This window comes from Amphiura filiformis, chromosome 2 (genome assembly GCF_039555335.1).
Source record: "Amphiura filiformis chromosome 2, Afil_fr2py, whole genome shotgun sequence".
NCBI lineage: Eukaryota > Metazoa > Echinodermata > Ophiuroidea > Amphilepidida > Amphiuridae > Amphiura > Amphiura filiformis.
Window position 1 is genome coordinate 91,046,638 of NC_092629.1, and position 15,812 is coordinate 91,062,449.

General features: G+C 36.9%; 1 protein-coding gene across 1 annotated transcript; it reads right to left on the reverse strand.

The window, feature by feature from the left end:
- Window positions 1-10,704: 10,704 nt before the first annotated feature.
- On the reverse strand, window positions 10,705-11,259 carry LOC140144671 (uncharacterized). The gene has a single exon (XM_072166482.1). The coding sequence runs from the start codon at window positions 11,257-11,259 to the stop codon at window positions 10,705-10,707; it is 555 nt and encodes a 184-aa protein (XP_072022583.1).
- Window positions 11,260-15,812: the final 4,553 nt, after the last annotated feature.

The following is a 15,812-nucleotide window of genomic DNA, read 5'->3' on the forward strand; positions in this document are numbered from 1 at the left end:
TTTATTGTTTTGTACTTACGGAACCAATGATATCTCAGGGATATGAGAAATTACTTTATTTACAAGATATTTTGAAAGAAATTTTATGACTTTATTTATAGATTTTAAAGAAATATCATATTATTATTAAGTTCATGTCAATTATAATGAAGAAACGCCACTTATAATTCTTTTGTGTCAGTTCTTTAATGTTTAATGCACGATAAGCATATCTACGTGGTTCAAACTTGATATGCGTAAACATGGCAAAAGTGGCCCAACACGTTTTCTGGACGATTTAATTAACCGGGCATAACTTTTGAATCCAAGCTAGTAAAGGAACCAACTAAACGTCTTCTTTTAGCCAAGATATTATTGATTGTATTGCATATAACATTTGTGCAATAACTCGTTTAGTTTTTCTGCCGAAAGCAGTATGTATTGGAATTGGAACCTGAAAGGGCAATTCCATGTTAAAATGACATTTTTTCAAAAATATGAACTTTTCAATTGGCAATAACTGATGATATATTTTGATTACACACCCTTTAAAGTTAACAAAAAAGAAATTTTCAACTGAATATCAGCTGCAGTATTTGTTTTCATCGATTTGAAGGATTTTACATATTTTCCTATATTTTGTTAATAGCAGATAGTCAAAAGTATTTTTTTTTCTCTTTAATATATGGAACAAAAACAATCTTTTTTTTTGTGATAGGGTTGTTTGATACATAATTTGTCAAAATAAAAAATGAAAAATTGGGAAGCTGTGTTGGTAAATGGCCAGGATGACACAGCAAGTTGTATAATGTTAAGCATGAACTTTTTAATGCAGGTAAAAATCTAAAGAGTTATAAATGTTCCCTTTCATTTTTCTCCTGGTTTGGACCATAACTCCTATTTATTTCATAAGGTTTTGGTTTGCTGCAATTGTACCACCAGAGACAGACTATTCAAAATTGTAACACGAGTCACAATGTAACGTGAGTCACGATATTGTAACGCGAGTCACACATGTTATACAGCTCTCTGTACAGTAGTGCTGGAAAATAATCCCAAAATAATCACTAAAACTTTCCCCCTCCCAATTTTACTCTGCCCAGGGCTCATAATAATATTGTACCGTGCATCACTTAACAAGTTGCAGGACTGGAAACCATTTTGTCCGCATCTGTGAATTTGAATTCACAATTTGAATTTCCATTATTAACACCCACTACCACCATTCCACCCCAGTTTCCCCACCCCAGAACAGAAGGTAATGTTTAAAGGTGAATTCCACAATGGAAATTAAATAGAGCATCTTTAGAGCTTTCAAAGTGGGGCCATGTTATCAAATAGTGAGCGTAACACGAGTCACGTAACGCGAGTCACACACTAAGTTGGCCATTTTGAAAATACCAAACTCAAATCTACTTAATGTTTACTTCTGTAGTTGAGCTGTAGTAAAAGGTAATTAAGTGGTATCAACTTTTGTGTGCAGCTTCTTGTTTGAGGAGAAATATTGAAAAAGTAAAAGCCCAATTTGGAAGGGGTAATTTTTAGTAACACAAGTCACAACCACATTTTTTGCCAATAAATGTTACATAGTTACATAGAGTTATTCATAAATTACAAGTTTATGTGATTTGATACATATAAAAAGAAGATGAATAAATCATGTTTGGGGAATGTGTTCCACATCAGCCTTTTATATTTGCTACTTGGGGCTCTGCTATAATTGTGAGTCCCCCTCTCAGCCTGCCATAAATTGCCTTCTCCCCCTTCTCGGCCTGCCAAAAAACCCTTACCCCTCTTTGCAAATAAGGCAAATTTTTAGGAACCCATTTTGCACACCTTAAATTGTCTATACCAGTGAATATATATGAACGTTTCCATACAGTTTTTCAATGCATTTTATTGAAAAGGTCCCGAAAAAGGTGCGCTAAATGTGTGCCCAAAATTGATTGCCTCTCTCTTGACTTGCCAAAAATTGCTTATTCCTTGCCCTGTCCCTTTTTGGCTAGCCACCCCCCCCCCCATTTTACCCTTCAAGGGCTCATAATTATTGCACATCCTATAATAAGTTGGAGAACATAAAACCCCATCTAATTTGTATAGAGGTTGGAATACCTGTTACTGATGCATTCAGGAATATATGATTGCAGTGTTTTCATGAACTTAATTCAGACCTGCAAAATGGAATGATTAGTGATGGACAATATGTGACATATTCCCATGAAATGTGCGTTAAGTTGCATGCTGGTGGTTTCAAGAACTTCCATTGTTGAGTTGCTGTTCTTTGTTTGAAGACACCTGTATAGTAAGTGGTATGTCCTTTGTGTTGGAATGTTTCGAAACACCCAACTTGCGATTTTATGCTCATTTTGTGGGAGCATGTCACATAACTATATTATTGTTATTATCTTAACATAAAGCCAAGAATTTTCTGCTTTACAAATGCTAAATTCCGCTTTTCTCCGCTTTGTAGTTTTAGCACATTTCTGACATAATAAAATTTCACAAGAATCTTACCAAGAATAAACTGATCGGGTATCATGGCTGCAATGGGAGGTAGGACAGGCGTTGTACGGTAAATCTATGACGGATTTTACTTTATTTTGCTGAATTTTGAAGACCCATTTCATTTAGTATTTTATTTATTTCTTTTCAATTGTATTTTTTTTTTTCTTTTTCTAGGTCATTTTTGCTTATTTTTTTATTTTTTTTCTCAGAAATGCGTTTTCCGCTTTACCTCCGAATTCCGCGATTTTCGCGGAATTTCAGCAACGAGGAGAATTCTTGGCTTTATCTTAACCCTAACACGCCTAAATACATCAATGATAACCATAGCGCATGCATGAATCCCACGTGATGCGATGACACACTCAGCCTAAGTGCTATATGCTCAGGGAATTGCAGGCTGGGCCAGTGCAACCCGTATAGCTACCGGCCGGTGATTGTGTGCTTGGCATACAAGGGGTCTAAGGTTTGAATCCTGGGGTACCAAGTGACTTCTTTGTTCATCTTCTCTCCTTTCTTGTTCCTTCTTAAACTCAAATTGGAAGGGTTTTTTTTTATTTCCATCATTAACCCCCATCGGAGGGTTGCCTGTGGTGATCAAAATGGGTTAAGCTATTTCGTCTTTGTTTGAATGTAATAAGTGATGATATTTGTTGCCTTGGTATGTATCGTTTTAATGACATGAAAAACATGATAGGCCTAGATAATAAGTTCTGGTATGATACTCTGTTTTCTTGGTCCTCACTTATAAACATTGTAAATAATAATAATCTGGATTTCAACCGTATTGCAAAACAATATTTGTGGTGGAACGATAAAATAAAGATTGGTGGTAAATCAGTTTGTTATGCCCATTGGAAAAAAGGGGTGTGCTGTTTATAAATGATCTCTTAAATGCAAACGGATCCTTTTTGTCGATTGTCGAATTTACCAAACTTTATAAAGTGAAGACCAATTTCTTAGAATACAATGGTATTATTAGGGCAATTCAGTCAAATTTTAAGTACAATGGTACTATAGGCTCCAAACTAGCCTCCCCTTTTCAGCCGTATAATATGGAACTACTTTTTAAGCAACGAAAAGGGTGCAAAATGTTCTATGATATTTCTATTGAATCAAAGATGAAGAATACAAAGAGTAAGTCAAAGTGGCAAATGGAATTTGGAATGGAGAATGATGATTGGAAAAAAATATGTACCTTAAATTTCAAATTTTCCACTGATGTTAAACTGAGATGGTTTCAATACAGAATTAATCAGAGTATCATAGGTACAAATACATTGTTGTTAAAAATGAACATAAGTGATGATGACTTTTGTACTTTTTGTAAGATAAATCCAGAAACAATCAAGCATCTCTTTGTGGATTGCCCTTTTTCTAGAAATTTTTGGGAAGATCTCAAAGACTGGATAAAAGACAAGATCAGTATAGATCTAGCTATGACCCCTCAGTTAATTCTTTTTAGATCTATATATGATTTAATTCTAACACTGATTTTGACTATTGCAAAATTTCATTTGTATAGAGTAAAGATGACAGAGAAACGACCAAACTTAGATGTTTTAAAAGGAACTTAAATGTTATTATAATGTTTTGAAATACCAAGCAGTATGTAGCCTAAAGTTACAAAAGTTTAATAATGAGTGGCAATCCTGGCAACTGTTAATGTTATGATATAATTTTTCATTCCTGTGTATTTTTAATCCATAGTAAAGAAAGTAAAATATGCTCAACATGCTCAAAGTGTGGTGGAGGGGGTCGGTGGGGTGGGTCGGGTGGAGCTCATTGTTGATTGTTTGTTTTTTGTTTTCTACTCAATTTGAGTACAAAATAATCGGCAGTTAGTTCTATTCGCTCATTTTGTTGCTCTTTTCCCTTATTTTTGTTGCTTGTTTTTCAATCCTCTTATAACTCTCTTGAAATGACTATGTCACTAATATTAATAAATAAAATGCACGCTAATGTATTTTAAGGTCACTGATTAAGTGACAGTACTATGTATTAAGAAACTTTTAATAAAGACAGCTGTCTACAAAAAAAAAAAAAAATTAACCCCCATCACCACCACACCACCCCACCCCACCACCAGCCGTATTTCCCCACCCCAGAGGAGAGGGTCCTTCTTAATGCTGAATTGTTATAGTGTTTAAGTAAAACTTACCATAATGGAAATGAAATTGAGCATGTTTAAAGCTTTCAAAGTGGGGCCATGTAATCAAATAGTGAGCGTAACGTGACTCACGTAACGCGAGTCACACACTAAGTTAACTTAAGTTGGCCATTTCAAAAATACCGATCTCAAATATAGTTAGTGTTTGTTTCTGTAGTACAGCTGCACTATAAGTAGGTATATCACCTCAAAAATAAGCGCAGCAGAAAAACGTTATTTAATGTTTCTACACGAATGAGCTTTATTAAAGCATCAAAAAAAAAAAACGGAATTGAAATCGGTCAATGCATTGTGATGTAGTGTCAATTTTAAGATGCTCGTAAATGGAATTAAAACCTGCCACAAATGGCTATAATGACAAAATTGCCACATTTCGAGATTTTGAAGGTTTATTTGGACGCTTGCTTGAAAAAGCAGCGTTAATTTAAGTACCACAGGTTAAATGCCTACCTTTCCTAACTTCGTTAAAGAAAACAAAATTAAAAAATCTATCATTGAATAATTATAATAAATTTACCAAATTAACTATTTTAGCAAATTCAGCCAATCTGCAGAAAAATTAAAGGTGAAAAAATGACTAAGTTCAGCTAATTAATATGCAAAATTGATGCCAATAGAAAACCGTACATGATATCAGGGTGCGGTTTTTTTTACATATGTATACAAAGTTATTTCAATTGATAACAAAAATACACAAAAAGTAATTAATTATGCAAATTAGCTAATTACAGGTAATTATGTATTCATGATATTTTTATGTAAATTAGGCATAAGTAATTTTAGGTTTTTTCAATATTTAATGAAAGTCTATTCATTCACCATAAATTTGTCAAGTATGAACCTGTTATGATGTTGAATAAAGAAACTGCAGTTAATTACTTAAATATAATACAAACAATACGAAATTTGACATTTTGACGATGTGGAATAGAATTTTCATTTTTTCTGTAAACATGGTATGTGTCACCATTGCTCAAAGCCAAATCCGAAAAGTAAAATAAAAATTCATTTGCAATGAGACTTTAAATTAACATTTTGTTATCTGGATTAACACGGGAAGACAAATGGTAAACGGAAAAGCCATCCCCACTGTACCGCGTATACAAAAATAGTATGGCCTTGGACACACACAATGGCTTAGAGCTATTGAGGTTTGGAAAATTACTCCCTAAAAATATCTTTGATATTATAATGTTTTGTTTCAACTAGTTTTCTCGAAGTGTGTCATTCGTTGTCGACGGAAATAATTTACATGCTAAGAAGGATTAGTATTTCAGCTAAATGGTGGTAGGTCCCTTTATTTCAATAGGCCTATATTTACTGATTTATGAGCGATCTTCAAAAATCCATAAAAACAGGCAGTAGCTCTTAAACAAAACAATTTTTAATTTTGGGGACCCGATAGTAGCCACGGGAAGGCTTCACACACCATATATTAAAAATTCAAACAATTTGGATAAATGAAGCATAATGAGAAATTCATTTATCGACATGGATGTTTTCTAAAATTGGCCAACTTTGAAGCGCGCGCTTTTCAATTCACTGTTATGCTTGCATGCACAGTGTAGCAGAATGATTGTGCAGCCACTGTGACATACCTACTATAAGGTAATTACATAGTGGTATCAACTTTTGTCTGTAGCTGTTTGTTTGAGGAGAAATACTGAACAAGTAAAAGCCTAATTTTGAAGGTGTAATTTTTCGTAACGCGAGTCACGATCACATTTTTTGCTAATAAATGTTTCATCTAGTTATTCACAAATTAAAAGTACATGTGATTTGATACATTGGGTCTGTAAGTACATGTGAAGAGAAAGATGAATAAATCAACTCCTTGTTCAATTATATTTATATGACATTGAATGTGCTGATTTTATCAAAAATGTAACGCGAGTAACATGGAATTGCCCGAAACACGACTATTTGGGTGGAATAATGGCTGGATTGCCATGACAAATCATTCAGTCAAGTACTCTAATATTAATAGAGCTCAGGTTTGGGCTACGTTTTTCATGTTGCCACAAAGTTCTTACGGTACAAAATGCTCAATGTGTCTGCATGTCGGGCTAATGAATTTATGCATTAGAAAAGCCGTTGGCAGGGACGGTCATAAATTCTTTATAAGGGTTGTAGTAAAATGTTTGCCTTGAAGAGTGATTATAAAAATGTTTGACTTGATTCTGGACTTTGAAAAGAATATAAAGCTTTGAATATGTAAAGTTTTTATTGTTTTAAAGAAGTTAATCTGAAATAAGCTATCTGTGAAGGATTTTAGGGGTATTTTGAGGGCCTGCACCCCCCGCCTTACAAAAATGTCGAATATTTTTGTGAACAGCACCTAAATAGTTAAGCCTGAAACAAATATTTAGGGGAGACCGGGGCAAAGTGGAACACGGGGCAAAGCGGAATACCCCCCATTAACTTTTGTATATGCGGCACTCAATCGCCAAGCTCATGTATATAATAAGAACATCACACTCATGCAGTTAACCCTCTATCTTTTTAGCCAAATAAACCACAGAGTCGTGCGATATGTCAAACTTTTCCTCTGGTCATAAGGAACAAAAAAGTCAGTGGTCGCATATCTGTAGGATCATTGGTTGATGAGATATAGTCACTTTTTTCTACTTTGTGCATTTAACCCTCTATCTTTTAAACCAAATATACCACAAAGTCGTGCGATATATCATACTTTTCCTCTGGTCATAAGGAACAAAAAGTCAGTGGTCGCATATCTGTAGGATCATTGGTTAATGAGATATAGTTACTTTTTTGTACTTTGTGCACTTAACCCTCTATCTTTTAACCAAATATCCCAGAGTCGTGCGATATGTCAAACTTTACCTCTGGTACGTGAAGACGGCCCGATTGGCGCGAGGTTCATATTGGTGCGTATGCACCAAATATGTATCTTGTAAACCTTAAGTTTTGCCTTGCCTTCCTTCGTAATCCTGATTGGGCTGGACAAAAAAAATTGTTCCACTTTGTATATTCGTCTCAGGTTAAGCTTACTGATTTTCTTTATTTTATTACTAGTATATTGTGAAAAACCAAGTAGCTGTGGTGTTAGCTCAATATGCTAGGAATATATTATAACCGATGACTCCATGTTCACTTTGGCTAAATCAGCTGTATTTTTGCTGATAAGGGTACGTAAAATAGCATTCGACATCCGCCATGTTGGAGAAATTTGGTGTCAATCAAATACGGGATTGTCAATTAAATACGGGAATAAGTCTGTTTCACTATTGAAGTAGTAGCACAACATTCGCCGTACACACGACGAAATGATTGCAAATTTACACATTTGTAATCATTTTGACCACAAAATATGATGTGAAAACACAGGTAAGCAATGAAAACAAGTCCTCAAACATTTGAAATTTGTAGCTTACTACAACCTGAGACTAGTCTCAGCTGAATTCCTACTGAAGACATAAATCATATACCATGTACATGTCAGATGTATATTGTATTGGCAAATATCCACAAAAGCGTTCGTTATAAATTTATTTTGATAAATTGTCATATTTTATGCCATCATAATACTAATCATGGCATGTCCGTCCGTCCGTCCCTCTGTCCGCGCGCTATCGCGTGCGCGTGGCTCACTAACGCGTGCTCGCTGTGCGTATCGCGTGCGCGCTATCGTGTAGTGCGCGGAGTATACCGACGGGCGCAGTGCGAGCATCGGAAAGCATTCATCATCATCATCAGCCGTATTCAGCCCACTGCAGGGCGAAAGCCTCCCCAAGTTGGCTATCTCATCCCTCCATCTGACTTTCTGTCTGCCTTGGTGTCTTGAGCCCAGCCAAGGCCTCCATTCTGTGACATTCTTTGTCCATCTATTATCTGTTGATCTTGCAAGATGGCCAGCCCAATGCCACTTCTTCATCTTTATTGTGTGGATTATGTCTGTAACTTCTGTTTGGCTCCTGATCCATGCCACTGTTTTCCTGTCCCTTTTGGTGTAGCCCAGCATACATCTTTCCATGCTATGCTGTGCAGTTTTCAGTTTTTGCTCCATCCTCTTAGTAAGTGACCATGTTTCAGCTCCATAGGTCATGGCTGGTAGTACACATTGGTTGAAAACCTTTCGTTTCAGACAAGTTGGCATCTTACTTCTCATGATGTCATTGAGCTTGCCAAATGCACACCAACCAGTCATAGTCCTCCTCTTTACTTCATCCATGTGATTGTGAGTCATGTTGATTAGTTGTCCTAAGTACACATATTGGTCCACCTTTTCTATTTCTGTGTTCCCTACCATGACCAGCTGTTCTGTGGCGAACTGGTTGAACATGACTTTTGTCTTTTTCATGTTTATCTTTAGTCCCACTTGATTGCTTCTCTGGTTGAGATCATTGATCATTTCTCTTAGGTCTTTTGCAGTGTCTGTTATTATGACTATGTCATCTGCGAAGCGAAGGTGACTCAGGTTGTCTCCGTTTATGCTAATGCCCTTACTTTCCCAGTCTAGGTGACGTATAATTTCTTGAAGTGCCGCATTAAACAGTTTAGGTGAAATGGTATCACCTTGTCGCACCCCTCGTTGGATAGATATCTTATCACTGTCCTTGTGGAGGCAGATTGTTGAAGTGCCCTTGCTGTAGATAGTATCTATTATCTGGATGTATCCAGGATGGACGCCTTGCTGTTTGAGGGCTGTGATGACTGCCTGGATCTCAATGCTATCAAAAGCTTTTTCGTAGTCAATGAATCCAAGGCATAGTGGCTGTCTATATTCACCCATCTTTTCGACAATTTGGTTGATGACATGAAGGTGATCCATGGTTGAATAACCGCTCCGGAACCCCGCCTGTTCCCTGGGTTGGTTGAAGTCAAGGATGTTGGTAATCCGATTTGTAAGAACTTTGGTGAAAAGTTTGTATGTGTTTGAGAGTAAGCTGATTGGTCTGTAGTTCTTCAAGTCTTTGATGTCCCCTTTCTTGTGGATGAGAATTATAAGGGCATTATTCCAACTGTCCGGTGTCTGGTTAGTCTGGATACATAGTGTGAATAGCTTTGCAAGCTCTGCCTTTACTGCGCTGCCTCCATCCTTGAGAATGTCGACTAGCACTCCATCTTCTCCTGGTGCTTTACCTCTTTTCATGTCATTGAGACATTTGTTAACTTCATCCTCTCCAATTGGTGGTATATTCTCTTCTGCACTTTCAACGTCTATAATTGGTGGGGTTATATGGACTTTGCTGGAGTAGAGATCTTGGTAGAACTCTTCTACCCGCTTGATGACTAATTCTCTGTCTGAGATTATGTTTCCGTCTTTCCCCTTCAGTGCTATTATTTGAGATTTTCCAGTGGCAAGTCCTTGCTTTGTTTTCTTGTAGCTTTTGTTATCTTCAAGAGTTTTCTGAATCATCTTTGTGTTTTGTGCTCGGATTTCCTGTGTCATTCGCTTCCTTATGGTTTTGCATAATTCTGTATACTCGATATGTTGGATTTTAATCGTGTTCTTCATTTCCCGTCTCCTTTTCATCATTTCAAAAGTTTCCTTTGAAATCTTGTCTATCTTCTGTGGGTCTTTTTTCCCTGCTGTCTCCAAAGCACAATCTAGGATTGTGTTTGTAAGTCTTTCACAGACATCATTTAGATCTAGGTCTTCTGCTTCATCCTTCAGGAGATAAAACTTGTTTTGCAGCTTCATCTGGAATTCCTCTTTGTTCTGTTGTAGCTTATCCAGATTGACCTGCATCCTTCTTTTTTGCACGAGTTTGTATCTTTCCAGTTTCAAGTTGATGGGGATCCTTGCTCTTACTAGCCTGTGATCACTTCCAGTGTTGAAGCGGTTTAGAACTAAGACATCTTTCACATTTTTTGGTTCGCTTGTCAAGATGAAGTCAATTTCATTTCGATACAATCCATTTGGGCTTCACCATGTCCACTTACGAGATTCTTTTTTCTTGAAGAAGGTATTCATGATTTGTAAGTTCTTGCTTTCAGTGAATTCTAGAAGCCTGTCTCCCCTTTCATTTCGCTCTTCCACACCATATTTCTCCTAGCATGGTTTCATTTGAGTTTGTTTTCTTTCCTACTTAAGCATTAAAGTCTCCCATAATGATTGTGTGATTTGCTTTGTCTTGGTTGAGCAGTTCGTTAATTTTTTCGTAGACTGCATCTACATCTTCATCTGGGTAGCTGATTGTTGGCAAATACGATTGAATGATTTTCAAGGTCTGTCTTTTGGAGATTTTGATGATGACTTGTGCTACTCTGTCCGACTGGTTTTTGTAGCTTACAACATTTGATGCCAAGTCTTTTCGTATTAGGAAGCCGACTCCTCCAGTGCTGCTATTATCTTTACCCCTTGTGTAAAGCATGTGTCCACTCTTGAGTTCCAGACGTCTAACTTCGCATAGGCCGAGGATATCCCATGTGATATGATCAAGTTCTTTTTCCAACTCATGAAGCTTTGGTGCGCCAAGGAGGGTTCGCACATTATATGTGCAAATAGTCAATTCCTTTAGGGAGCCTGTACTTTCCCAGTGATTCTTAGCACCCTCTACTCTCGCCTCACCATAACCGCTCCCGTGGTCAGGGACTTGAGAGCTGCTGGGGACTGAGGGCCGTTTCATACTTTGTGCTGCCATATTAGTTGGGGGTTGTGGCCCTAACTCGTCACGCTGGCCACTGTTGCGGGTTGACGAGTGCTACGTTGATGTTAAGTAGCTCGGTTATTGTTGGTCACCCAGACAGGATCTGGGGGCTATATGGTACTACCACCCGGCAAGGGAATGAGCTGGCTGCTCATCCCCCCCCCCTGGATTCTCCCGTAGGAGTGGATGTCAGTATGCCTCTGACAACCCTCAGGTTAATCGTGCAGGTGCATCTCATCGGATTCCAAAACGGCACACGTGCAGAGGCCTATTAGTAGTTTAAAAGGTCAGGGCAAGTAGGCCTATATGGGTAACGGTGTTGGGTAATTAGAGATAGTCACAAGAACCACCCAACCCGAGAACCGCGAATAAAATAGTCCCGGAAAATAGCATTATATAATCTAGAATAGTCTAGAATATTAATATTATTATGGTTTCAGGGGAACTGTGCTAAACGATGATAGAAGTGATGAAGTAAATGCTCGTCGGTAAATATTGCATTGGATAATGCTGTAAATTTGACAACATCAATCATACCAAATTTCTTGGAGTTGTATTTATGAAAACCTAACATACACTGCAAAATTGTGTCTTACCTGAGGACACTATTTTAAGACGCGACTTTGAAGCCACTTTTTAGCCATGTCCTTATGCAAGTCATGTCTTGCATGGAGACATGGCTTGTGGAAAGGCAGGACTTTGAGCTATGTCTTTATCTAAGACATGACTAGCTACAAGACATCAACACAGTATGTAGCTAGCCTAAAGTCATGTCTTAATTATAAGAGCACAATGGGACATGTCTTACTTCATGTCCTAATTAAAGACGCATTATCGAATAAGTCACTAATTCTTGGAGTCGTGTCTTATCGCAATTTCATATGTCTCTAAACTAGACATGACTCATATGCATAAAGTCATGACTAACCACAAGACATGTGGTTATGGTATGTGACTTGCACAAAGACACTAAATTAAGACATGTCTACTGAGGACATGTCTCCATGCTAGACACACTTTTTGCAGTGATAAGTGTGCTGGTATGTGAAATGCTGCTAATCTATACTTACAGTAGCATGATTAGAAACGTGTGCTATATACGAACTATTTCAAATCGCTACTAATATTCCAGCCCACTCTCTCTACTTTATCAAAATGTTTTATAATAGTTTAAAACTTGAATTGAACAGCTTTATGTTCAAACATTATACTAACGATCTACCAGAAACATTTAACACGATTTTACCCAATATTGAGATACATAGTTGTAACCCTGGTCTTAAATCAAATTAGAATTCTGGAAACCAATAATAACATTATATAATTACTTTATTCACTCTAATCCTATGGACTAGTATAAACTACAAAAAAAACTTATGGATCCGTATATATTTTAAACCGGTTATAATTTATTGCATGCGCATAAGTGAGTTCATGACGTCATTTATAAACTTGTCGAATCTTGATCCTCAATCTTGAGTCTTGGTACAACTTCACTTCACACGATGACAAGAAATCTTCAGTTCCTATAAAGAGATGTATAACACAGAACACAATTCTAAGGTCCTGTTCTCTTCCACAGTTCATTGGACGTATTTTAAAAGTTAACTTGCTTTTAAAACCAAATATGTCATTTCACAACTTTTATCAATAAAATAATAATCGCTCGTAGATACGACTAATTCCAGGAGCTTTTACAATTTTCCATAACATATAGGAAAAGATGATTATTTTATACAAATTATTTATAGATATCATTAGTAGACATCTGCAATCAATGTGAACAAAAGCATTGTATGATCTAGCTCCAGTAGTATTGCTACCTTCTGACAATTGAGCTACATTGTCAGTTTGACTTGGGCAATACAATAATCTTGGGTGAATAGTTTTAACTACTCTTACATGAGCACTATATCACATAATGACATAATCCAAACAGTTCATACAAAAACAGCTGAAGTTCAACATTAACCACTATGGTTAGTACACAAATTACTCGGCCTTAATCATGTATATAATATTATACATTTTGCTTACATCTGTCTGTGTAATCTCAAATTTAATAATTAATATCTGAATGTTTGTGGCAAGTTCATTTAAAGTAGTTTGAATCCAAAGGCCTATTTGATGCTACATGAAGAAATATCTATATAATAATACTGGTAGTCTGTGACTCTCTCTGTGACTCTGTGCCTCTGTCTGTCTGTCTGTCCGCCTATTTTCTCGGAGACTAGGGGTCGCACGTTCCTCAAACTTGGTGGGTGGGTGCATCTTGACCCCATACAGATCAAGTTTGTATTTGTTAGTGGGTCAAGGTCACCCAAGGTTATCCAGGGGTCAAATTAGTAAAAACTGTTTTCCTCCGAGACTGGGGGTCGCACGTTCCTCAAACTTGACGGGTGGGTGCGTCTTGACCCAGGACAGAACAAGTTTGTATTGGTTAGTGGGTCAAGGTCACCAGAGGTCATCTAGGGTCAAATTATTAAAAACTGTCATATGGGCATGCAACTTGGTGGGTAGGTGCATCTTGACCTAAGATGGAACAAGTTTGTATTGGTTAGTGGGTCAAGGTCACCTGGGGTCATCTGAGGTCAAATTAGTAAAAACTGTTTTCCGCCTATTTTCTCGGAGACTAGGGGTTGCACGTTCCTCAAACTTGGTGGGTGGGTGCATCTGGACCTCAGACAAGTTTGTTTCAGTTAGTGGACCAAGATCACCCGAGGTCATCCAGGGGTCATCAGAGGTCAAATTAGTAAAACTGTCGTATGGGCATGAAACAGTCAACTTTTAGAGTCAAAGTTTTGGACGGTCATTTTGGGGTCATCCGGGTCACCCGGGGTCATCTGAGGTCAAATTAGTAAAAAATGTCGCATGGGCATGAAACTTGGTGGGTACAGTCAACATTTAGAGTCAAAGTTTTGGACGGTCATTTTGGGGTCATCTAAGGTCAACTTACTAAAGACTATCGTATGGGCATGAAACGTGGTGGGTACAGTCAACATTTAGAGCCAAATTTTGGAAGGTCACAAGGGGTCATCTGAGGTCAAATTAGTAAATACTGTCCTATGGGCATAAAACTTGGTGAGTACATTCAGCATCAGCCAGGTAATCGCTACAGCCGAGAACCGCCAAATACGGGTAACCGCCTAGTTTAACATAATATACATGACACTTCCTTCTCATATTAAATGATAATAAAATAAATCTCTACATAGAGTTGTACAGGGAAGGATAATATGCAAATCTTATTCCTTAAATAAAATAACATCTTTAGAACTATCTGCAGCCAATGTTTAGATAAAATCATCATCAATAAAAGGAGAGGTATTTAGGCTTTGTGCCTCTGACAATAGAATGTCCTTGTGCATATATGAGGAAGTTTTGGGTGCATGCTAAATAACTTTTGGGTGATAATTTGCAACAACACTTGTCACTTCAATGGTTTTGTTGAATTATGCTTGAATAAGTTTCAAAAGAAATTCTCTTGACACACCTAGTTTGGGTGCTAAAATACACCTAATAACATGACCAAGCACTTTACTATACTTTATATGGTGTTGTTGTATTGAGCACGCCCAAATTGGCACATTCTTTAACTTATAGAAAACTAATGTTTATCAGGCATTGTTTGGTATTGACCAGGACATGGTATATTTTGCTAACCTTACATAAAAGTTCAATTGAGGTCAGGTCAAGTGTAAGATCATCTTCAAAATCATGGGTTACTATGACAATTATAATAAATACAGATGTTCAAGTAATTGATATTTTAAAGGCCTTCTTGTAAAGTTAAAGTATATAATCTAAAACAACTTAAACTTTACTGAGATTGAATTTCCAAAACAATAAATACATAAAATCATTAATTCAACGTAATGAACGCTGTGCAAATGCGATTCGAGTCATTTGGTATAATCAATAATTAGCTTTTTAATAGCAAAATGATAATGGTATTAATCAAATACCAATGCCAAGAAATATCATAACTAACAAAAGCTAACAAATCAGAATATATTTCAAGGGGTGATTGAAATATTATTTAGACAAAAATTTAAACCATGACATGATCATTATGAATAATAAAAGTAGTGAAACCAGTCTTACCTATAAAGAGCCAATAGATGGTGCGATCCAAGAGAGTGTCACAGAAGGAGAAACAAATAGTAGGATGATCTTAAAATCACAGTCTGAGTCTGGATATATCTGCATAATATATATATCTGCATACGAATATCCAATTTATCAAGTCCAACGTGGGTAATGATCTTAAATGCTACGAATATCCAAGTTATCAAATCCAGTGTGGGTAAATAAAAGAAGATGACTGTCCATGAGGGTTTTGGTTTGGTCCTCTTTCTATGATGGTATGTGGCACAGTGCTGGCTAGTGGTGTAGGTGGGTGTGACCTGGACCTGGTCACTTGGGAGAACTTTTTGTTATAGAGGGCAGTATTTCATGGGGTTACATAGTTATCACTCAAGAAATGCTCAAGATTAATACATGCATTGACATGAGAGAACTATAATGCATTAATGTTGTATTATACC

Bases quoted from the DNA above. Each gene is read 5' to 3' on its own strand.
- LOC140144671 (XM_072166482.1), bottom strand. From the start codon at position 11,259: ATGGCAGCACAAAGTATGAAACGGCCCTCAGTCCCCAGCAGCTCTCAA.